The sequence below is a fragment of the Beta vulgaris genome, chromosome 7 (genome assembly GCF_026745355.1).
Source record: "Beta vulgaris subsp. vulgaris cultivar EL10 chromosome 7, EL10.2, whole genome shotgun sequence".
Lineage (NCBI taxonomy): Eukaryota > Viridiplantae > Streptophyta > Magnoliopsida > Caryophyllales > Amaranthaceae > Beta > Beta vulgaris.
Window position 1 is genome coordinate 30,055,045 of NC_079208.1, and position 27,442 is coordinate 30,082,486.

The 27,442-nt window shown below is 29.1% G+C and overlaps 1 protein-coding gene and 1 pseudogene across 1 annotated transcript; both read right to left on the reverse strand.

Moving 5' to 3' along the window:
* Positions 1–3,558: 3,558 nt before the first annotated feature.
* LOC125491889 (uncharacterized) lies at positions 3,559–6,355 on the reverse strand (annotated as a pseudogene).
* A 9,112-nt stretch (positions 6,356–15,467) lies between these two features.
* On the reverse strand, positions 15,468–21,546 carry LOC125491890 (uncharacterized). Its single transcript, XM_057390790.1, has 11 exons — positions 21,403–21,546; positions 20,971–21,309; positions 18,527–18,794; positions 18,343–18,427; positions 18,105–18,229; positions 17,704–17,788; positions 16,698–16,815; positions 16,451–16,608; positions 16,211–16,331; positions 15,947–16,123; positions 15,468–15,614 (listed from the first exon to the last, which is right to left on the reverse strand). Exons 1-11 carry the CDS (start codon positions 21,544–21,546, stop codon positions 15,468–15,470), a joined length of 1,767 nt encoding a protein of 588 aa, XP_057246773.1.
* Between the last annotated feature and the right edge of the window lie 5,896 nt (positions 21,547–27,442).

Genomic DNA, 27,442 nt, shown 5'->3' on the forward strand with positions numbered 1-27,442 from the left:
CCGTCCTAACTTTGGATAATCGATGAATGGTCCCAACTATGCACCTGATCTTCCAAAAATGGACCAGGTTACCTGGTGACCTGCTACTTTAGGTAAACCGTAGTCATGTACCGATCACGTGACTTTCTTTCCCATTTTTTTTATTTTTTCATTTTTCTTTTATTTTCTGATTTTTTTTAACTCTTTTATAATTATTTTCATTTTTCTTTTATTTTCTGGTTTTTAACTCTTTTATTATTTTTTCCTTTTCTTTTATTTTCTAATTTTTCTTTTTCAGCAACTGAACGGGAAGTTTTTTAGGAAAGTTCGAATCGGATGCGCTCGCCCAGCGAGAAAGGCCCTGATCCTGCCAACCAAGTCAAAAGAAAGAAGAGAACGAAAGAACTTCGTATTTTGGTAACTTTCTAGGAGTCATGTTTAACCTTAACACTATTAATTTTTTAAAATTAACCTTAAATGCCATTATTCACCTCTTTAATTATTTATTAACTACATTAATCTCTTATTAACCTAGAAAACCCACTCCCAAACTCCAGCCACTCGCACAAGTCACAACCCAGAAACCGCCACCCCAACATCGAAATCGAAACTACCATGCACATCACCGAACCGTCCAACATCAGCCAGATCAACCAACACCACCGAGCACCACCCAGCACTACTAATAACACCGAACACCACCAAGAACAACAAAACACCATCAAACAAACTTCCCCCAATTCAAACCCCCAATATCCTTTGTTTTCGAGTTTGATTATAATTTTTTGAGTTAAAATTTGAATTGGGCTGTGAGGGGTGGGTCGAGGATGGGCGGTGATGGGCGGTGTCGGTTGATGGAGGAAGGAGATAGAGGATGAGGGTGGTGATTATGGATGTAGGAGAGAGAAGATGATGATGATAATTGATAAGTGATGATGATGGAAGAGTGTTTAAGTGATGAATGCTGAGATGAATAATTTGATGCAGGTGATGCTCGATGGTGGATGAAGAATTGATTAGAAGAAGATGATAAGCAGGGAGAATTAAAAAAAGGATGAAAAAAAAGAAAAAAAATTAAAACAGAAAATTAAAATCAAAAAAAGGAAAAAGATTAAGTTTTTAGGTGAATAATGGCATTTAAGGTTAATTTTAAAAAATTAAAAGTGTTAAAGATTTCTAGAAAACTTAGAAAATAAAAGAAAAGGAAAAAATAATAAAAGAGTTAAAAAATCAGAAAATAAAAGAAAAATGAAAATAATAATAAAAGAGTTAAAAAAAATCAGAAAATAAAAGATAAATGAAAAAATAAAAAAAAAATGGGAAAGGAAGTCACGTGATCGACACATGACTACGGTTTACCTGAAGTAGCAGGTCACCAGGTAACCTGGTCCATTTTTGGAAGATCAGGTGCATAGCTGGGACCATTCATGGATTATCCAAAGTTAGGACTGTTTGTAGAAGACCCCGCTATAGTTCGGACTGTTGGTGTTAATTTTCCTTTTTTTTTTACTCTTAGATTACAAATTCAATGTCGCGAACGAAAAAATGGTTAAAGTGTAAACCAAACCGCACCGAACCGTTTCGCGCGGTTCGGTTTGGGTTGGTTTGGGCAAAAGTGCGGTGTATCTTGAGTTGGAAAAATGTCATACCGTATATTTGCGGTTCGGGTTGGGTTACATCCCAAATCGCACCAACCCAGACCATGGACACCTCTATTCTCAGCCAATAACTCGCCTAATTCCATGACATTAAATGCTTCACCACGAAAATTCAGAAAAAACAACCCAACACCTTAACTCGAAAATCCGGCGAGGTCGCATCATCAACTACGAAAAACACTCTAGCCTGACACAACACGCCCAAAATACAGAGATAACTCTCACTCATATTTAATGCTCTCTTCAGAGAAATCCTAATTAATCCAGCTGGCTTCTACTTAATCGGGAGAAACATGAAACCTTTAACCCAAAATGAAATTTCTTTGGGAAGTTAGAAAGACAAATTCCCTCTGACAATTGGAAGAATTAATATACTTGGCGAAAAAGAGAAACTTTGTAATGATTTTATTGACCCATAGCTATAGACATAACCTTTTAATTGAATTGGAGAAACTTCGGCTATGTTTAGTTCACCTGAAATTTTCTGATCTGAACTTATCTGATTTGATCTGATCTGAACTTATTTTTTTTGATCTGATATGATTTGATCTGATTACATGATCTTATCTTTTAGATTTTTCTCAATATATAAGAAAAAATATAGTCATGTGGGGTCTTGTTTGATTCGTCTCAATGAGTACTTTATTAATATTCAATTATTATAACTTTTACTAATATGTAATGAAAGATATAATGATTTTTAAATATAAGCATGATCTAAACTTATTTTTTCTGATCTGATCTGATCTGATCTGAACTGATCTGATTACATGATCTTATCTTTTAGATTTTTCTCAATATATAAGAAAAATTATAGTCATGAAGGGTCTTGTTTGATTCGTCTCAATGAGTACTTTATTAATATTCAATTATTATAATTTTTACTAATATGTAATGAAAGATATAATGATTTTTAAATATAAGCATGATCTGAACTAATCTGATCTGATTAGAACTTATTTTTTCTGATCTGATCTGATCTGATCTGATTACATGATCTTATCTTTTAAATTTTTCTCAATATATAAGAAAAAATATAGTCATGTGGGGTCTTGTTTGATTCGTCTCAATGAGTACTTTATTAATATTCAAAATAATTTTTACTAATATGTAATGAAAGATATAATGATTTTTAAATATAAGCATGATTTGAACTGATCTGATCTGATCTGAACTTATTTTTTCTGATCTGATCTGATTTGAAATAAGCAAAAATAAGGTGAACTGAACATAGCCTTCACCTACTTAATAACTAGCCTTCATATGCACGCGATGCGTGCGTTAATTTCAAAATTTGTTGTTCTATTAGATACTTCATTCGTACTTTATTTATGATTAAACTTAAATGTGAAAAATTCAACAGTTAGATGAATTTAGATATATCAATTCGCTAATGTAAAAAAAATAAAAAGGTTGTGAGTGATTGCTAACATTAATTTTTTGTGAATGAATATTGAACAGAAAGAAAGAAAATAATGAGTTGGCTAACTGAATTAAAGAGTATCAAAGGTAGTGAATATTCAGACTTTTCATTTGCATGTTATGTATGCCATCTTTTTTTTATAAGGTATAAATATTTTGTCCATTTAATTTTTGATTGAAGTATTTGATGCATATACCATTTTAAACTTATTTTAAATGGCAAGTTGGAATGAGAATTTTTAAATGATTTGCTTTTGTAATTTTTTCATTCAATTAATTAGATCATTAAGGGTATTTTAGTCACTCCAAAAGAGGACACCACACCTCCTCCCTTAGCTTATATAATAGAGACTAGTTTTGGAACCCGTGCAAAAATGCACGGGAAGTGATTTGCTTAATAAGACAGAATTTTCAATGAAACCAATAGCAGACAACAAATTTTGTAATGAAAGAATAAGTAAAAGTTATATTAACAAACATTACAAAAATGTATATGAAGTTATACATTTTGGAACACTTCCTTGTAAACAACATTTGTGGTTGTTTTGCACACATTATTCTCTTTATCACAAATCAGAATTTTAAGTCCTTTTTTGCTTGTGACTCGGGAAATAGCGACATATAGCTGACCATGACTGAAAACAGGCCTCGGTAAATACAACCCGACGTGCGACAATGATTGTCCTTGACTTTTATTTATTGTCATGGCAAAACACACAGTCAAAGGAAATTGCCGTCTTTGAAATCTGATAGGAAATTTTGTTGAGTCAGACGGTGTTAGTGTCATTCGTGGGATGAATACCTTGTCACCAACATTGCTCCCTGAAATGACAGTAGCTTCAATCACTCGATTGCCTAAATGCTTGACTACCAGCCTCGTGCCATTACACAATCCAGATGTCTGATCAATATTACGAAGCAACATGATAGGCGCACCAACTTTTAACTTAATACTATGATTTGGCAGGCCTGAGCACTTTATTGTGTTTAAGAATTCAGTAGAATATATATCATGAGCCCCTAAGTTCCCTTCATCTTTACTAATTGCATCACAACTCAAGTAAATTTTCTCATAACCTGGAATTGTGGACAACACATGATCATTTACCTTCTCAACTATTTCATTAGTTGGAGCTAGAATTGCTCTTTCTTGGAAGTATTTGGTTTCCCAAAGGTGATCAGTGAGTGAAGGGTATGTGCTGTCGACAATCGATGATATGGGGTCACTCCACCGTCTATAAGAATGTCTTCAGTGATTTCAATATCGACTTCTCCATCATTGGGCCCTCCAGCTCTGTCATCACCAACGCTCAGTATCCATTCTGAGAAGTCCCTTATTTCATTAGCGTTAGACGAAGAAGAACATGATTGAAGTCTCATATTGCGTGTAAGCTTCAAAACCTTACATGAATCCCATAGAAACGAAGAGTTTAACGTCGCAAATACTATATCTTGCCTTGTACCCTTGGGTATAACATGCAGAATCTGTCGTAAATCACCACCAAAGACAACAACTTTACCTCCAAATGGTCGATGCAAATTATCTCGATCAACAGCTTGCATAATGTCCTTCAAACTCCTATCAAGTGCTTCAAAGCAATATTTGTGCATCATTGGTGCTTCATCCCAGATAATTAGCTTTGTTCTCATGAGCAATGCAGCTAAGTCAGAACCAAGCCTAATAGCTACACACGTAGGTTTTCACAAACATTGAGTGGAATCCCGAACCTTGAATGGGCGGTTCGGCCTTTTGGAAGAAGTAGGGACGCAATTCCACTTGATGCTACTGGCAAAACAATTTCACCCATCTTCCTAATTGCAGCACACAATGTCCTCCAAATGTATGTTTTACCCGTGCCTCCATATCCGTATACAAAGTACAAACCTCCCGATTGGCCATTGACATAGTGCATTATTTCGTTGAAAACCATTAGTTGTTCTTCGGTTAGACATGGAAACAGATTGTCAATTTCCTGAATTAATGAGGGTATGTCATATGAAAGCTCATCCGCTATTAGCTTATTTTGACCTTCAAACACGACTAATTCATCTGGAAAAGGCATCTCACTGAATTTTCGAAGGCTACTCCCATTACTTTGCAGTTTAGCTTCAATATCTGCCAGTGCAAAAGCTTGAATTTGTTCATCCGTTAGAGTTAAATCTGCAATGCGATAGGGAAGATTTAACATTAGCTGCCTTCACTTATGTTATAGTGATCCTTTTTTCGTTGCACAATTATTAAACATCCAAGTAAGCGGAAAAAAAAAAGTAAGTATGCAAAATACTGTAACTTGTACCTTTGTTTTTATGAATACGACATTGTTTATATAGAATGTCATCAGATAGTAGGTGCCATGTCTTTTCCCATATGTCTTCTGGTTTAGATAAGCTACCAGACATAAGTAACATGCAAAATAGATTTCGCAGATAATGCCCGTTTCTCTAAAGCTTGCCTCTGTTATGGCGTCTATGTATTCCTTGTCGTCATCAAGTAGCCCCCTTGCGTAGCAAGCTTCTTTGAAGGTTGGATACACTAAACCATCAACCGTTCTTATATCCTCGTAGCACGTTGGGCCTTTTACAAAATTAAGGAGCGTTCTTAGATAGTATTTCTCACCAGAACCTGGAGCGACATGGTATACCCTGCCAAGTGCGAAACTTTTCGACCTAGGTGTCCATTCTCGCGTAGGTTGTTTCCAAACAAATTTCGTGGGGAACTCTACATAAGTCAATTGTCTTGCTTCTTCATACTTTTGGTTGCATTCCATCCACGATAAAACTTTGTGCTATCAACATTAGGTCTATCAAGTACATCTCCCACGTCCATCTGGTCAGTGTAGACGACCGTTTGCTCCCCAGGTAGATGGAAACTCAATCTCTCAACAGCAGGGGTTCGATAGTGAATAGGAAATCCATATATCCTCCACACTGCCTCACAAGCAGATATGTAACGGCAGTCGTAATACATTTTAATTTCATCAATCTTTTGTGGATCATCGCAGCTATTTCTGTTTTGACAAAGCAGCAGCAGTTACTCTATCGTAACCCTTATTTATGTACTTGAACAAATACTTTATCGATCTGGATTGATTGCACCATTCAACGTTTATATGGGCATGATACTTATCAAGATGCACTCTGTTCTTCTCAACCGAGATTCCGTTATCTCTTCTTCTATAAACTGGATATCCTTCCTCATCAACCTTTGTTTCGTCAATAAATCTTTTAGGAAAATGCTTTGTGCACTTATTTTGATCCATGCAAGGTGCATAGTGTTGAGGGACCACATGGACCATGTAGCATCATTTCTGTAACAGCTTCATACAAATCCGGATCCTCAATTGGATCTGGTAACTCAGCGCATATAATCTTGTCAATATCGCTTGCTTGTGGATATTTGTCAGCGGGTGCAGGAAAAGAAGTATATGAGCATGGGAAGGCCACGCTTTTGAAACTCAACTGTATAAACAACTGGAGAAAAAGAAGATATGTATGCATCATTATTTGAACAACCTTATAAGTAGACCAACTAATCTTGATGTGTAAATGTTTTTGTAAAGTAGTATGAAATTCAATTAATTCAATAAATATATATTAAAGATGAAAAAAATGTAGAAATCAGATCATTATACCAGATTTGATTTATACGTACCAGCTTTAACTCGGCCAAATATCTCATTCTCCTTTAAGTCTTTAACCAATTGGTCGAGCTTCATTTTAAAGACTCGACAGATGATATCCGGTCTGTCCTCGGGTCTAAGTCCCCTTTTTTGAACGAATCTGCTTATTTCTGGCCATTTAGCATTACACGTAAAGGTTATAAACAGATCTGGATAACCATACCATCTACAAATTGCCATTGCATCCTGATAGTTCTCTCTCATGTAGCTATGTCCACCTGTGAATGACGCTGGTATAACAAGCGATTGCCATTGGAAGATCCCTCTGTATCACCTCTTTCCACAGCCCCTCTTAAATTCTTCACATTATCTGATCTTAAACTTTGTTGGTTATTCTTTAGAAAGGAGAGCCTCTCTGCCTCAATCATAGTGTAGCCGTCAACCAAAAATTGTTGATACAACCGACGACATAATAACAAAGTATCAGCTTCTTTTCACGATCTTGCATTCTGTATGCAAACCACTCACGCATAGTAAGTCGTTCTCTTTTATTCGTAGAACTACTTGATGCGGTCTTGTCTCTATGCATAACATCTACTCGATATCCATCTTCCCCATATGGGAAAATCAGTGGATATTGTAACGGTAAATACGATGGGTGAAGCTCAGATATCTGCCTTAATCTTCCATTTTTCCTTTGGACTACTATATCCCTCTTATCTGCTGTATCAATGTCTCCAACTATAAGCGCGGCCACTTCGGATGTTGTTGGAAGGTTATAAGTCCTTCCATCAGAATCCCTTCTTCCAATTAGCCTAAGTTTTAAGTCTTCGCCGTTGTTTGATTCGAAACGATCTCTAGCCATTCTAAAACTCTTGGCCAATGGGTTATGCTGATCAACATATCCTTCAATTGTGCAACGACACGATCTTCAAATTTATTTGGGTCTTTAGAACTGAAGCAATATAGTACGTTCAACGTTAGCATTGCTTTATTATGAATGAGGATGTATATATTACATTTAAAACAAATACATGTTCAAATATTTGCAGTAAAATAGCACGATACCTTGCCGCATCATCCTATTCTGAACCTCTTCTTCAGTGTCATATATGTATAGTTGAGAGAATTTAGGACGTGCTCCATCGTTCGGCAACAAACTGCCTATCAGGTGATGATTTTGACCTCCAATCTTGTATGTATATGGACCACGCCATGAGTAGTTGGTGCAATTATTCTACTCCCATAGAAGTGAAAGAATACATCATGTTATACCCCTAATATTATCAAGGAAGTGCGCACTTCTACTATGTCTCTTCTTCAATAGATCTTCCAAAAGTTGGGTGGACGCTTAAGTAAAGGTAATTGCACTTTTCCTTGCATGCAACACATCCCAAACTTTGGTCTCCACTCTTATTTCGTTGTTTACTCGTTCACCAAACCACATTTGTGCTCCACAGAACTCGCAAACACATGGGATCTCCCAAATCTGAATAACCTTCTACAGTAAAGAAAAATTATAACTTTAAATAGTGTTTTAATGAATTTTAACATGATAGTATAATATGTAAGTCTAATAACGCACCATTGACTGCAATGTCACCACATTAATGCCTTCTAAAAAAGATATATGATACGTATGCGTTATAGGATTTACATGTTTCTTATTTAAAAAATTAGTTAAAAAAAAGAACGATATAACAAGAATATACCAAATATATATGCTTACTGCATCACTTATACCTGGAAATTTTTCTGCTCGCGCATAGAATTTGAATATTGTCACATGCATATCATTTCCTTCAACATCATTGTCATCTGTATACAAATATTTGTTTTTAATGCATAAACAAAGTTTATAACTAATTGTATAATTATCTTACATCTATTTATGGTGCTATTAGTTAATTAATATTTACTATAACATACCTGGAATATTCTCTTTGAAACCGATTAAGGACTTGCTTACTTCGGATAACACGTGTCTTTGATCTAAATGAACTGCACAATCATAGGTTGTATAACTTCCGTTGACAGTGGACATGGCGTAGACGCTATTCAGCGACAATAGGTGATGTTAGTTGGTCACAACGATTTATATTTTATGATCATACTATGCCAAAATGAAATAGTATAAACATGTAATATTTTAATAGATTAATTTATTACCAGAACTTCGTTTCTCTTCAATTATAAGTTTTCGTTGATGCCTTGCTATCTTTGATGCATGTTCTTTATCTGAAGCACATAATTTTTCAAAATATTATAGATTGTTTATATAGTAACGTTATTAGACAAATTAACAATCAATAAGGAATAATTTATTATAAACAACCGATACTAATATTGTTATAGCACTTAATGGCGATTGAGTTGTATGTCCACATGACAATTAATATCTTGTGAACTTGAAGATGGTCACTTGTGAAAATACTGCATTAAGAGTAATTTACATTACTATCTTGCAAGTAATACGTTTTCAAAGTAAAAAACTATATACACTCACCATTAGGAATCGGAGTTACGTAGAATTAGTAGAGAAGTTTTAATTGTCGACGATAAAGGAGAAATCCATTACTTGAGAAACGCTTATAATGCAAGACAATAAAATGTTAGTTGCATATATAAAAACAAAAGGATAACTAATTATTGTCCAAAATTTGGATGATATGTGTTAATTACTTAATCTAATTGCGATTTATACCTGATGAAGATCCTTAAGAGGTAAGTTGATTGGCGTGATATTATTTGTGGTCGTATAGGAGTCAGAGGAACGCGTAAATCTTGCACGCTTTTCTAACATAATAACTTCCTCTTTTGTCTTGCATATTTTTGTTGAGCTTCTTTTGATAACAATTATTGAGTGAATGAGGAGTGGTAACTAAAATAAGAAATGTTTTCCACGTTAATAGCATAATGTGTAGTATATTATATCGTTTTGAATTCATATGTACATTCAATGAAATTAATTTTTAATTCTACTTATGTTATAGTAAGTTTTTCTTGTCAAAGTATAGCAATAAGCAAATTAAAATAGTTAACATCATAAGAATTAAGGTGTAGTATACTAAAAGCGAACTTTAAATTCCACGTTTGCTCAATAACATAAACATTAAGTCATTTATATTGTTAATTTACAAATTAAATAACATAAATTTAGCATGAATTAACAATTTTCTTAAATATGTATGAAACAATATTGAATGGATGATAATAACAAATTGATTATTTACATAAAATAACACTTACGAATGAAATATGTTTAGAATGCTTAATGAGAAGGACATGACATTTCTATATTCTCCAAAAAATTTGTAAATACATAGTATGATTTCCAAACTCAATATAGATACATAATTATATATATAATTATATATATATATATATATATATATATATATATATATATATATATATATATATATATATATATATATATATATATATATATATATATATATACTTGCTTTAAAGCCCATTATACATTTCCATCTAAACATAACCCTAAAATGTTACTTTCTTTATATACTACCTAATACTACCTCAAGTAAACCTTAAATACCTAAACATATGTTAACCTACATATAACTTATATCACCGTAACTATTTAATTTTTTTTATAACATATAACAATGATTTATAAATAGTTGTGACGACGAATTATTAATTTAGGCATAAAGTTATTTATTTAGTTTGGCCTTATAATAATATAACTTGTTTTAAAGCGCATTATACATTTCCACCTAAACATAATACTATAATAAGATTTCCAAACCCAATATAAATACACAATTATATATATAACTTGTTTTAAAGCCCATTATACATTTCCATTTAAGCATATCCTTCACTATAATACTCTATTTATACTACCTAATACTACCTAACATAACCCTTAAAAACCTAAGTATATATATAGATGCATCAAAACCAAATGCACCAAAAACAATTCATTTTCTGATTTTAAGAACCGTTCATATTCTCTCTCTCTCTCTTTCTCTCTCTCTCTCTCTCTCTCTCTATTTCTCTCTCTCAAATTTCTCTCGAACATTTTTTTTTTCTTTCTCAAACATGCATGAAGCACATCTTCTCATCAAAAATGGCAACTTTCCTTTGCTTCTATATTTTCCAGATTTATTTGAAAGCTATTTACACAACAAAAACAAATTCGATTAACAAAGAAGACAGCAGAAAATGTGAAAAAAAGGGGATTTAGAAATTGGGGAATTAAATTTCGGAAGTTTTATTCGCATGCAAACCGGATTGTATGTTCATTGCCATTGATGAAGAACTGAAGAAACGAATTATTTCATCAGATTTCAACTACTTACAGGTGTAGTGCTTTTATAGATTTAAGTTTGTTTTTTTTTGTAATTAATAATTATATTAGTTCATGAATATATGATAAGTTTGTAGATCTAACATTTCATCTACTTAAAAAACAGTAAATTAAAAACATGCATCTATATCCTCTATTTGTTTTTCTTTCGTTTTTAGTTTGTATGAATCTAGATATTTTTTTGCATGCATGTGACAAAAAAAAGATATTAGATGAAAATATTACGATATCTGAATATGTTAATTTGTGTTTTCCTTGTACTTTGCATGTTGATCTATATATTTTGTTGATAATTTTTATGGTTAAATACATTAAAAAAAATCAGTTATGCATTAAAATAATGAACGTATTAAATGGTTTTGACTCTACATTTCTCGCAACCAAATTGCACAGAAAATTATGAAATTGTGTAATATTGTTAAAAGTTAAATTTTTTTACTATTTACAACCTATATTATTTCATGAATATATGATTAATGCATCAATCTTAAATTACAATTAAATTTGCATGCATATCATCAATTTAATTCTTTTCCGTATTTAATATGTATGAATCTGTAAATTTTCTTGCATGCATGTCACAAAAATACGAAATATAAATTAAGTAGAAATATCATAATACCATTTAAATTTTGCATTTTTGCTAATTATTTCCTATATTATTTCATGAATATATCATTAATTAATCAATCTAAAATTATACCTTTTTAAAAACCGTAGAATTAAAAACTCAAGTATATCCCAAAGTGCTTCATTGTTAAATATAAGCTTAAAGAAAAAATAATTTCTCGCATGCATGTCACCAAAGTTAGCTTTAGATTAATAAATAATAATATATAATTTTAAAAATAAAAATCGTAGTAAATAATCATATATCATTTAAAAAATAATATCGTAAAAATAATATCATTTCGAAAATAATTTATAAATGTATGAAATATCTATCTATAGATATAGATATAGAATCGAATATTAATTAAAAAAGTAGGTGATAATATGTAGTTGATCCTTTAAATCAAGTAGTTCATATCCTTAATCGTATATCCTTAAAAGTAATTTTTTTCAATTTTATATTATGTTCTGATTTTATAAATGTAGTTGATAATATTTATGATTTAATAGATTAATAAATAATCATAAATCCTTTGTAAATAAATATCGTTGACGAAGTAGTTGATAATATGTAGTTGATTCTATAAAAAGTAGTTGATATCTTTAATCGTATGTTCTTAAAAGTTTATTTTTTTCAATTGTATATTATGTTCTGATTTTATAAATGTAGTTGATAATATTTATGATTTAATAGATTAATAAATAATCATAAATCCTTTTTTAAAAAATATCGTTAAATACATAAGCTATGTTTGTTTTTTTCGAGGGTTTGCTTTGGATGCAAAGGATGGTGGCCATTGAAGAAATAATGTGAGATGAAAAAGGTAGTATTCTCTTTTCCTCTTTATAATTATTAATAATTATATACTTTATATACATGATAAATATAAGATATACTCAATTAGCTTGACTTATGTATGTTATAGTAAGCACATTTCATGATGAATAACTTTATTTGTTTAGTCAATGTTTGATTATTCCATAAATTCTCCACAAATATGAATAAAAAAATGTAAGGAATAGTTTATATTGTTTCATATCTTCTTGAAAAATTGTTTTGATTTAATTTTAGATGGAGTAGAAAATGTTAATATATATATGGGAAATAGTAATAGAATTCAACCATTTATGTTTGCATTATTTTAAATACGCGATGCAATATTTTACTATCATGACTAAGCAAGATATAATTAGAAAATATATACACTATAGATAAAAAAAACTTGGCAAAAACCATTAGTCTATTACAACATATGAAACATGGGGTCCTGATGAATCTGTTGGTGTACATAATAATAAGAATAAGTAGGTTTAATACAAATGTATCCACAAAATATATGCCAACATAGTAATCCTAAAATTATACTATACAGTTATACTAACCAATAATACATACCATTAGGAATATTAATTTCAGGAGATAAAAGAATGGGTACACTCAATTCCTGTGTTTTCCTTTTATTTTCAATCAAGCTTCCCTTCCTCCTTCCCCTACTGACCTTGTCATCATCATTTGTATTAGACGTTGTTTTTGTATGTAGATCATTATCTCTATTGTTACCTGGAAGTAATATGTTTAATATAATATGGCTTAGTTAATGTCAATTCACAATTATGTTTAAAGTAAGTAACTATATATTGAAAAAACTAATTGCAAATCAACTAACCATTAGAAATGTCAATTAAAGGAGTTCTTTCAGTCGAAAGATTTGACCGTTGGCTTCTACTTCACTTATCATTCAAAATTGATTTCCTCCTTTGCATAGCAACCTTTGCATCATGAAGTTGATTTGAATTGTTACAAACAATTGGAGTATTGCCACCAAAATCGTTTTCTTTTCCTTAATCTGAAAGTTTCTTTACACGTTTACTATTAGAGGAACTCATTTCTCTAATTACTTTTTATTAACGCATAAAAATATGGTGTAATTTGAAAGATAAGAACACTATATAATTAATTTGTCTAAATGACCATGAAGAATATATGTGTGTTTTTAGTGGAGTGGAGGTATTATATAGAGTCTAATATGCTAAAGTTTCCTTAGTAGTTATATATCTTATTATATATATAGAGTCTAATATGCTAAAGTTTCCTTAGAATATGGTGGAGTGATCTAAAGTATCTTAAAATATTATGTGAGCAATGGTTATTACGAATATCATATAATAGGAATGTTTCAACTAATTTTCGAATAAATCAAAGACTAAATTCCTAGTATCATATAATATCTCCCACGTTTGGAAACAAAATGTTCATGATCATATAGGTTAAAAAACGTAATTACGACCTTTTAATTAAGTTGATTTGATGTGCATTTGGAAAACTTGCCTTAATTTCTATAGTTAGTTATTTAGAAATAATAACGTGTTTTATAGAAATTATTTTATAATAATTGATATTGTTTTCCTTTAATAAAATATGTTGTCTACGATTAACTTACTTAAATATTAATTGTTAAAAATGTGTAAGATGATGTTTAAAATATAAAACATTATATTCGGATTCCTTATAATAATATACATAACATGTAATACTAAATACTGTCAATCATAAGTAATATATATATATATTAAATATATATATATATATATATATACATATATATATATATATGTATATATGTTATAATATATATATATGTATATATGTATATATATATATATATATATATGTATATATGTATATATACATATATACATATATAATACATATATACATATATACATATATATATATATATATATATATGTATATATATATATATATATATGTAGATATGTATATATAATATATATATATATATATATATATATATGTGTAATATATATATATATATATATGTAATATATTATATATATATATGTATATATATATATGTATATATGTATATATATATATATATATATATGTATATATATATATATATATATATATATATATGTATATATATATTTTATTGATTATGTATAATTTATAACAGTTAGGTTTACAAATTAGTTAAATATTTAGTTAAACATAAAACATTAGTATCAAAACACATACATATAGTTTATATCACTGGAAAATGATTTTTTTTTTAATAACGTATACCAAAGAATTATAAAAATGAACTATTTATTTAAGACTACATTTATCTATTTATATTCGGATTCCTTATAATAATATACATAACATGTAATACTAAATACTGTCAATCATAAGTAATATGTGTGTGTGTGTGTGTGTGTATATATATATATATATATATTTGATTGATTATGTATAATTTATAACAGTTAGGTTTACAAATTAGTTAAATATTTAGTTAAACATTACTCCCTCCGTTTCCTAAAGATCTTCTCTCTTTCCGTTAAAGGGTGTTTTCAAAAGATCTTCCCTCTTTTGCTTTATTCCTTATTTGGCAAAACAAATTTCCCTATTTACCCTCTCATGTCACTATCATATGGTCCACCATTACATTATTAATTCAATTTTACTCCCTTTTTCTCTCATACTTTAACCCTTTTTTATTTGTTTATTTATCTTAACCCCTTTCTCTCTCCTACTTTACTCACATCATGCCCCACACAACTTGATTTTCCTTGGTATCTGTAGGAACAGTAAGTGGGAAGATCTTTAGGAAACGGAGAGAGTATATAGTGAGGAAAACATATATGGTAATCAAATATATCATTAAATAATGCGTAAAAAATCATGTGTCAACCGCAAAAGTTTCAAAATGATTGTAAAGGACAATAACCAAATCCTTAATAAACTAATGTAAATTGTTTAGAAATATAGAACGCAAATTATTTGTAGTTCCTAAATATAGATGAATTGTCAAGACTTTATCTTTCTCATTCTTCTTCTTGAGGCACAACAGACTTGAGTTTCTTGTTAGTTGAAAGCTGCATCCCTAAGGGTGAATGTTCATCAAGTAATGTTGCCCTCTTTTGCGGTGTGATGTGGGAGAAAGAAGAGTCTGCCTCCGAATGAGAGAGATCCTATTGAATATGGTGAAAAAATAATCAAAATTAGAAATCGTAAACATATCTATATATATATATATATATATATATATATATATATAAATATATATATAATATATATATTATAATATATATATTTACATAAATGTGGGTCGAAGAAATTAGTTGAAATAGCTAATTATTACCATGTTCTCTTCACATTCTTGCACACTTTCTGCCTCACTCTCTTTTTTCACAACAATAGAGTTTTGTTTAAAATAAGTGTACATAAGTAATTACCAATTAATTGTTTACATAATGATAGATAATGAAACAAATTGTAAAATCGTGTGTATCAATTCAAATACCTCCAACTTCACGTAAAGTTCAATCCACTTGTTAATTAATTCAGGTTCATCAGACGTAGAATTCACAGTGTAGGAATAATTTTGATCAACACCATTATTATATGGCACGGTGACCTTAAACAAAAATCTTTTCCCCAATAGACTTTTGAATTCTTCAGGAAACTCATTGTTTTCCATCTACATGTACTTCGATATTAGTATTTATAAATGTACATAAGAAACCATGTATTACAATTGGTAATTAGATATTGTATGATAACAAACCTGATTTTGAGAGGCAACCATTTCTTTTGCTGTTCTACCAACCAATTTAGACACCTCTTTATCAAACATCATAAAAGAAGCATCTCCAGATTTATCAGCAACAATCAATTTTATCTTGAATCTATAAGAATTTTCGAAAATTAGCTATTAAAATATAAAAATATGTAATTTTTGAAACTTAACATTAAATATTAGTGTATATTTTCCTTTTTGTAATGGTAAATTAGAAAATATAAGTACCTTGGTGTTGTACTACGTAACACTACATTCTCCTTTCTACACCGGATGACATCATCTTCCCTTATCACTCCACTCATACATTTGTTGCATCCATCGTAATACCAACTATACCCAACATCTATGTCCTCTATTGTGGCTAGGCATACGCATACACAAGACTGAGAAATGAAAAAGTGTACTAAGGATAATTAGTGATTTTCATTGTGATGGCAATATATATTATTGCATGAAATGACAAAGTTCTCACCTTTTTCATGTTCATAATGTCGAAAATATCTTTTACATATTCTTGCTTCAAAAAGTCATCACTCTCATTCGTCAGTTGAGTTAGTTGGCCAGATATTTGTTGAGTTTTGCAACACATGCTGCAAAACAATCATGTAGCATAATCTTAGACAAATCGTGCTAAATGTGTATGCATTTTGTATGTTCCTACTATTTGTATGAGTTTTTGTATTAATAATGCATTCTCCAAGAGATTATTTTCCTATTTATCTAATAATGCACTCAATCTTTCATATAGACTGATTTTACAAACAAAGTTAATAGCTAATATATAATGTAGATATATTTGTAGGATATCATGCAACAACATAGAGTCCGAAACTTACATATTTGGTGATATGTGATGAAACGCAGATATAATTTCTTTAACTTTATATGACACAACATAAATTACATTTATATTAATACTATCAATACATGCTTACTATGTGATCCATAACATATATTTAATTGGTATAATAAATTAAATAATAATACTTCACCATGTTAGTTACTATTAATGGGTAACTATTTTATTCCACCTAATATTAGTTTATTGCTATATGTAAATAAATTTTAAAGCGATGTAATTTGTTGTTAATTTAAATGTAATAATTATTTATTTGTATTTGATATTATTAGGTGGAACAAAATAAACTCATATTCATAGTTCACCTACATGGTTAAGTACAATTATATTGACCTGCTAATGAATGTGTTGTTCTATACAAATAATTAGATGTAGTTACAAAATCTCAAATTATATTATTGTGGTAGATAACATACAATTACATGATATTCTAATACATAGTTGCATGATTAACAAAGGATTATTCTTGTATGAAATTTATTTTGTTTGTATTTATGAGTGTTAAGTAGGGTAATTGATATATAACATTGATCATCATTAAAACTTTAATTATATAAATGTTTAATTATATAAATGTGGCTGATATGTCACTATTAAATTGAAAATTAATATAACTTACCTATCTTTAAAAGCAATAATTTCAGATAGTTGTGTGTTAATGAACAATCTTGAAGCATATCGAGAATTTTGAACACGAACACCACCTATTATAAAAAAACAGATAGACAAATTAATATCTATAACACAATAAACATTTAAATAACTAAAATATATATCTAATTTACGTAAAAAACATACGAAGTAGTTAATTTAGCAATGATACAATTCAGTCACTTTTTTAAAAATATCCGGAAAAAAAAATTAACTGGTGCATTATATTTTACTTTTTCTTGATTCTTCAATACATATTTAGTACGAAAATAAAATCTATTACAAATCTAATACGAAAATTAAAAAGCTAATACATATTTAATACAAAAATTCAAATCTAAGCGTGGATTAAATAAAAGTACGAATTACCTTTATACATGATTCGTTTTGCAAACTGTAAGATGACTATAATTGCACCATTAGCTCCCTCAGCATTGTAATTTATCATCTCATCAGCATATGTGCCCCATAGAACACATGTTAGGTTGTCATTCCTAATTAGAAATACGAATGAAAAATTTATAAGTTGTTATATTAAAGTTTGAATAAAATTTCAAAAATTGTCCCAAAAAAGATAGGTCAATAATAATAATGTATATACACATACTTTGTGTCCATCAGCTCAATAGTCATGCACCTCGATTTAGCGGTATTGATTAGTTCACCATACGCAGTCACTTGCCCAATTATATCTAGATGTTTTTAAAAAAAATTATAATTAAGGTGTACGTTTCAAAATAAACTAAAATCATAGAAATAAAGGAAATGATTATAGAACAAAATAAACATACCAATGAGATAAACATCAGAACCTTTTTTGGCCAAAATATCACCAAATGGAACAAATTCAAAACCATATAGTGGGATATCCAAAGGATTGCAGTCTACTATAGACGATCCATAATTCATTGATATGGTGAATTTATGTTGCGTTGTTAGCTCGTATCCAGCATTATCACGTAGCAAAAAATTTGAAATATGTCCAAATCCACCTTCCTCAATCTTAGGCCAAAAAGCAACAATTAGGTTCCTTCGAATACTGGCATGTATTTTTGTACCCTATAAACACATATATAATATAATTGACTATTAGTAAAAGAAACGAATACAAATATCTATATATATAATATAATTACAGATCATTTACATGTACATCCATCAAAATCATTTCAATGCTACCAGCTTCCATATTGTTCGTAAAGTTTGGCTTCTCATAAACCCGTATAATCCGGACTTCAATAGTGATATATTTGTTCCCTTAACCAAATCAGAAACATTAATTATTTTTTTAACAGGTGCATCATTTGGGATGCCATTTTGTAGGAATATATTCGAATGAATGAAAGATGGAATAAACGGGTTTTAACAAATATGAATTAAGATTAGGAGTAAGAGCTCAGTGTGTATTTATATAAAGTGAAGTAAATGATATTTACGAATTAGGATTCACGTTAATATGAAGCTGTTTAAGGAAATGATTTGGTCAAAATGTAAGACCCAATTCGGTTAGAAAATTGAAAAATATGAATATCTAATAATCAATTACAATTTTAATCACCGATTCTAAAATTGATTAAAGTAATTTGTTACCTTAATTTAAATCATTAAATCACTCAAAATCATATCATCAACTACATCAAGTAATAAGATATCTCCCCTCAAAAAAAAAAAAAAAGTAATAAGATATCTATCCTATTTTAACATCGAGTAACCTATATATTCATGAAATACAATTATTAGGAAAATTTTTATTATTGTAAACTTGTTTTAAAAAAAGAATAGTATCATTATTCCTTCTGAATTAACGTTGAGATCTAAAAATTATCTATATATAATCGTATAGTGATTGTAGGAATTGCTTACCTAAAATTTGAATATATCATAATCAATGACAATCTTAATCACCAATTATAAGACTGCTTACAATAAGTTATTACCTTCATTTAAATCATTAAATCACTCAAAATCGTATCATAAACTACATCGATTAATAATATTTCTAGCCTATTTTAACTTCGAGTTACCCATATATTCCTGAAATACAACTATTACGAATAATTGTATCATTATTACTTTATTTTTAAAAAAATAGTAGTACGATGATTCCTTCTGAATTAACTACAAATCAACTAAAGAAAATTTGAATATATTCGTACAGTGATATTAGGAATTACATACCTAAAATATGAATATCTCATAATCATTGACAATCTTAATAACCGATTTCCTAATCAATTTTTTTTCCTTGTAAAAATATGATAATCTTAATCACCGATTTCTTAATTGCTTAAAATAAGTTGTTACATTCATTTAAATCATTAAATCACTAAAAATCATATCATAAACTGCCCTAATTAATAACATATCTAGCCTAATTTAACTTCGAGTAACACATATCTTCCTGAAATACAAATATTAATAAAAAATAATAGTAGCATGATTCCTTCTGAATTAATGTTGAGATTCAAAAAATATAGGACATATATTCGCAAATCTATGCATATATTCCTTAAATCAGATAATCAACTAATCAATTACTAATATATTTAGCATATTTTTTATTTGAATAAACCATATATTCCTAAAATACAATTATTACGAAAAATGGTATCATTGGTGACATAAGTATAGCTCTTGTAAAATCATTGCCCACAAATCGTATTTTTTTTTTTTGTATAGAAAAAAAAATATATAAGACATATAATGTACAACCTTTACCTAAATTGGCGTAACAATAATATTTGATTACATTACTTACAAATTAATTATTCACTGCATATATAGGTAAGTATATTTTGAATCTTAAATAAGCCAACTACTTAAATTAACGTTATATAGGCTTAAACAGTTATAGGTGTGCCTTAATAAACAACAAAATCTGAAATTTAAATCAACCATTTATAAGTTTTGATTATTAGTGTTTAATCTAAATATTGGTATAGATTGCTTTAATATGTGGTCAAACTGAATATAAGTTTATCATAACTTAACAAAAATGATTATCATTTACTATGGAAAATATAAGATTAATAAAAACTGATCTTATTGAAATTAAAACTCTTATTATGAAAAGAAACTTAATACAATTGTTTCATTAAACTACAAATGTATATAAAGCAAAAAACTTAAAACAACTATTTCATATCTAAGAAAATCTAGTGGAGCAAGCGTAGAAAAAAGGCTGCTTCGCGATTACATAAGTATGCATCACATAAATTATTGAGATCATCAGGACCCATGCGAAGTAATCCCATTTGTCCACAATGTTGTCATATGCATGAAGGTGCCCTTGATCACACTTGACCAATTCATCTGACTCACGAACAATGCTATTATTTAACCAAAGGGACACCATCATATCTCGTAAAGTTCCTCTTAATTGAACCACTTCATCTATTGGATGCTGGTGAAAAACACTTAGTAATAACGATACACCCCTCTTTTTGCGCTCTTCATCTACATTGCATATAAGCAAAAGTCCCAATAAATATGTAGCCAACACATTGCCCTCTACATGTGCCAAGTCGATGGTTTTCAACCCTTCATCTAACAACACATATGTAAAATATTGTACCTATAGAAAAATAGTTAGTTATGTTCATAATTTAAATAAATAAAAAAATATACATGCGTTAAAATTTCGTTAATCAAAAGTAAACAACTTTACCATGCCATAACACAAAAGTGCTTCTGGGTTCTTGTATTGCAAGCACAAATCAAAAAACTTTGCTTTATTTTCATCATTACGCAACGAATGCATGTACAGATGTTCGAAAGAAACCTTCTTATATATCTTCTCATCGTGTGACATTTTATTAATAGCCTTGCAACTGAAAACAAATTAATTTCATAAGATGATAATGTGTAAATTTAAATCCCGTCAAAACAAAAGAAATCTATAAATATAAAACTCACGTCATTCTGCATGCAAATAAATCAGGAGCACTTGCAGCACCAACGCATGAAAGAATTTCAATAATAATTTCAGTAGGAAGGGAATGAACAATGTTAGGCTTCTTTGCATTTGGAATTCCATGTTTGAGAGTGTGGAGAATGAAAAGAATCGAAATTTTAATTTGGAGGGTGTATTTTGGTTGAATGAATTGTAAAAACTATGCATGTATATTTAGATATATATAACATTCATAAAAAAGGCATGCTTAGAGAAAATGAAAAGATATGTCTTTTGGCAATAATATTTGAGACAATGGAAAGTCACAAATTAAAATCAAATCATAGCAACATTTCGTAACTGCCAAATATCTATGTATATCCCAAGTAATGCTATTTTAATATAGGAATTAGTTGGAAATTCATAAAAAAAAACGGTCGTTTAAATTTTTTTTAAAAAGTGACTAATGATTGTATATAGTTATTTGAAATATACTTAAATATACAGCCATTAATGCAATAATTCACTTTATTAATGTAAATGTTTGGTAATATAACAATTTTCTAACCGGCTATATAAATCTGTATATATATTATATATATTTACATTGTTATAAATGGCTGTGTCTTTTGGCAATAATATTTGACAAAATGGAAAGTCACTACTTATTGGCAACACTTACCAAATTTCGTAACTGTCAAATCTAAAACTACCCCAATTAGTGCACTATTTAATATAGGGAAATTTTCTAAATTCAATTAAAAATTTGACGCCAGTTACTATATTTTTTTTAAAAAAAACGTGACTAAAAATTGTATATGGTTCTTTTATATATACGTCCAATTTTAATTATTGCACTAATTTAGTTTATTATTTTAAGTGTATGGTAATAAATCAAATTTATAACCGAAATATATAAATACGATTATATATGATATATATTATATAATATTATATATATATATATATTATATATATATATAATATATTATATATATATTATATATAATATATATATTTATTTATTGTATTAAATTTTCATTCTATTATGTTAAGACATAAAGAAGTGGTGGAATCTATATAATTAGTAACGCATAACAAAAGTAGTAAACGTACATTATAATTGAAACACTTTGTAACTAAGAAAAATTTAAAATAAAAATAAAATACATATAAATTATATTTTGTGATACATTTGTTCCTTATAATAGGCAACTTGCAAGTAAATTGATAAGCAACTCTTCCGCCCAGTAAACGTGTGTAACATCCACAACTTCATGAACTTTAGATTTAAAACATAGCAATGTCGCTTCAAGTACGAAAACATATGCATCTCCAATGTGAGAGAACAATTTGGTCCATAGGTTGTCCATGTATTTAACCTACAAAAAATAATCATTAGCGATAATGCGAAATTTATATTACAAAGTTGTAGTTGTATCTAGAAGTTTCTAATATTAACATACATACCTCTTCAGTTTGTGGTGGTAGATCAAGAGTGGACAATTGTAATATAAAACGTATTTGCTTGTGAGATAGTCCAACAGTTAATGACCCACTTATATCCTATTTTGATATGTATGAATAGGGAATTCGAACTATTTACTTTAATAATATCAGCTATTCTCCCAACAACCCTACACTTGCATCCCTACAATGAAACAATGAATTTAATTTACATATTTATATAAATATAAACGAACAAATATAAGATATTATAAAGTAAATATCAGATAGGACATACTCCGTTGTATTTGTAAAACTCAGAAATGGATAAACGCATTGAATTTGAGATGCATAGTAATCTATTGAGCAGAAGAGAAGTCTTATTTATCCATATCGTCTTGTGTCGAACAAATTGATCGTTACGAAACCTAATTAACCCAATCAAAACATGTATTTGAGCGAACACGTTAAGTTGCGCATGATTGAAAAAATGATGAAATCGCATGTACGTATACATAGTAGCTTACCATTGTTTTAGTTTGCTTGCAATCTTTGTCCTAGGATTGATCATGATTTGTGTGTTTTCAACAGATTGCAAATAAATGCCTATGAAAGTAGTAAAAAGACAAAAGTAATTTAAATACAGAATGTAAACTATGTTACCTAAATAATACAATTTTCATGCTTACCGTCGTCATTTTCAAAACCAATCCTCTTGCTAAACAACCATAGCGTCTTGTAATAGGTCAGAACTTAATTGTTCTAAATGGTCAAAAAAATTGTCGACAACGCATAGTTTCATAGCAGTATAATTGATATAAGTAGAAACAACGAATCAATATATTAATTATGGCAAAAAAAAAAATGAACTACAATTACATGTAATATAAATCACAAAATATAAAACTACCTCTTGTCAATTAGTATGATATATTGTTTGTTGCTTTGTCGATTAATTTTTGATTGAACACGCCCATATAGATGAGTACTCCAACAACACCTAACATGTCATTGTTTAAGAATTACACATTTACGAAGATTGTGTATTTCACATGCATATATATTTATGATACAAATAATTATAAATGTGGACAAAAATAAAGAAAAACCCAAATAGAACAAAGAGGCGAAAATTGATAGTTCTATATTGTCGTGATATCGAATATAACTTTATATGGATAACTACATTTATCACATGAATGTAACCAAAAATATTAAAAATCCTCCATAACATTATATAATATATATAAGATATAGATTTCGTATTTACATAGCATGCATGGAATGAATTTCTGTGTCTTTGTAAAACTATACTGTGATTAAAAATTGAAAAAGGATTTATTTTCGTTAGAATGTTTTATAAGAATGTAAAAAATTAAGTTTAAAAAAAAAACAAAGAAACGTGTGGAAAAAAAAATGCAGTATATATATACCTATTTCCTTATTATCAACGTGAACTTGACTCTTCAAAGAATTTAGCAATGTGAATTCATTTTTTCGCACCTTTTTACATGAGGATCCTTTCACAAAAGAGAATAAAACAACTTGATCTTGGAAAAAAATATCACAATAGAACTAAATTTTGTATGTTCAATATATATAAGACAAACAATACCACAAATAAAAGTATGTGTCTCTTGAAATCACTTAATTTCAGAATCAATCAATAAAAAATCACTGGAATATTTCGTTTCTAAACTGCTAAATATAAATGTTTTTTATTAGTGTTTTAATGCATATGTTTGGTAACGAATCAATATATTAAAAGGTAAATTAAATCAAAATCTTTAACACAAGTATCCCAGGGTGATATGTTCGTTGTTAGATCGAAATATACAAAATAATTATGTTAGATATAAATTGTAGTCACGATTTTTTTATAGATCCGAAAAAAAAATATTATGCATTATATTTTACTTTTTCTTAATTGAAATTAATTCATGACCATGATAACTAAAGATACATACATAATACATATTTAATACAAACATTCAAAATTAATTACTATGAAATGCCACTTAAGCAATTTAGTCATTTACTGCAAGACTTTTTCTTTAGCAAACAAAATTCATGACCATGAAAAATAAATAGAGATATGTAATACATATTTAATACGAAAATGCGAAACAATACATGAGAAAACTTGAATACTTCATTCCAATACATCATCTCATCTTTTCATCCTCAATTGTTACACACGTTTAAGTACATTAATCATTTATTAGGGAATCCAAATACTGAACTCTTTCCTTTGCTTCTATTGTTGCAAGTTCAATCTTATTACGAAAGGAGATAATCATACAACATAACCCATGGTTTCCATTTCTTCTTCTTCTTCTAATTTCTCTAGTGCTTTTAGAGAATTCGCAATCTGCTCATCAATGGCAGACCATGCTTCAAAAAATTCCACCATAGACTCATTAATATCATTGACATGTTTTGCAATTTTAGGATCCATTTAGAAAATAAGTTGTTTTTCCAGAAATTAGAAGGATACTTAGCTTGAAAACTTAAAAACAGATTTTGATGTATTGGAAGCAAGAGGGGTAATGAAAACCGGATGCTTCAAGTCTATTTTATAGGCAAAAAAATTATCATTTAATGTATTGCATGCATTAGGTGGTAGATAATATTTAATGACTTGCATGCATTGGCTGGTATTTAAAAGCTTGACTTTAATGTATTGGAACCAACCGTGAGTTAAAATAGCAAACACATTTTTTTTTATTATTTTGATTGACAAATAAAAAGTACAACTCTAATTGCACTTATTTTGTATTTCAATTAAGAAAATTAACATACTACATTAATATAAAAGAGTATGTAAGACAACTTGCTAATCATTCCTTGCAATATAATACAATAAAGTTTTATTTCTACTTAATTCAAGAAGATTTCCGTCGACCAAATTCAATTCTTCGAAACACTCATGGCACACTTTATGAATCCTTGGAGGTAAAGTGTGTAGGTAGTACAACATCATGTTATCACAATCCAAGTAGACCCTATACCGAGGTTTTGATGAAGAAACGTCTTCAATAGTATCCCATATAGGCAAATCATAACATATATCATGCGTGAATGCAGTTGATACTTTATGACTCAAAAGACGACCCGAACGAAATAGTGTTAACACCATTGCATTAACATCAAAGAAATTAGAATGTGCCAATTTCGGATGCCATGTATCTTCAATTGAGGCGCATTGTGCTTCACATGGGACTTCATGAATTACATCTTCAATTACGGACATATCACGTTTAGTATTAGATTGGTTTTGATTTAGTATTTTTTTGAAACTAATCTCATAAAAGCGCATGAATAAGAATCGAACAAATTGTTTTATGGTGTGCCATGACCATCCTAAAAACGTCATTTGGACTCTCCTCTAATTTTAAAAATTACGGTAGTTTGGTTATGGTGTGGTGTGGTGAGACAAAGCCAAAAAATCATTGATATTTATACTACATATGGCCGAGTATAATTACTACTTTATTGTTTTTTTTTATTTGTAATTATAGTAATGTAAAATTGTTTCCTTAATATTAGCATGGGTGGTTGGTTTATTATCAATTACAACCATGATTGATATTCAAAGTCCCTTAATTGATTCCTAATTAATTCGAAAATTTAATTCCGAAATCTATCATATAACGTTTATTATATATTAGTGAGAAATAATCTTTGACACCCAAAAATCACGGGACAAATCTTCAACTTATGGAATATCTAAAATGGAAATGATTAGGAGTGATTTTGTTTATATTTTGCAATGATATTGTTATTGATATTCAGATTTCCTTAATTGATTCCTTAATTGATTCGAAAATCTCTCAATTAATATCGTGATTGATATTCTTTTTTTTTTTTTTCTAATTTTCACGTGCAACTTGGTTGACATAGATTACGTTATTCCAATATGAATTTCCTTAATTATGTTGATCACATATCAATCAAAATCCTTAATTGACGTCAATTACATATGATTTGATTCGAGTGACACGTGGACACCCTCATTGAGCTTCGAGGAATACTGAGCAAAGGAGCATGCCACGTAATGCCACGTGGGCTTGAAATCGCTAACTGAACGACACGTGGCCTCAAGGATTTTACTTTAGATATATATACTAGGTTTTGACCCGTGCAAAATGCACGGAATTTTTTTTATTTATAAATTTTATGATTTTATGATGTTTAATTTCTCCCAAAATCATGGGATGAATATTAGATCGTGATTTAAACTTTTTATAATCATATCGTTTATTAGGAATATTTTAAAACTGACTTATAACCCGTGCGTTCAATGACTGATGTAGTTAATATTATCGTGCGACGTTGACCGAAAAAGTCTCTGCTCTACCAATTGCTT

Coding starts and splice junctions, on each gene's coding strand:
- LOC125491890 (XM_057390790.1), bottom strand. CDS start 21,546: ATGTCACACGATGAGAAGATATATAAGAAGGTTTCTTTCGAACATCTG. Junction 16,124..16,210: donor TGGTTGCCTCTCAAAATCAG/GTTTGTTATCAT, acceptor AAGTACATGTAG/ATGGAAAACAATGAGTTTCC. Junction 15,615..15,946: donor AACTTTACGTGAAGTTGGAG/GTATTTGAATTG, acceptor CATATTCAATAG/GATCTCTCTCATTCGGAGGC.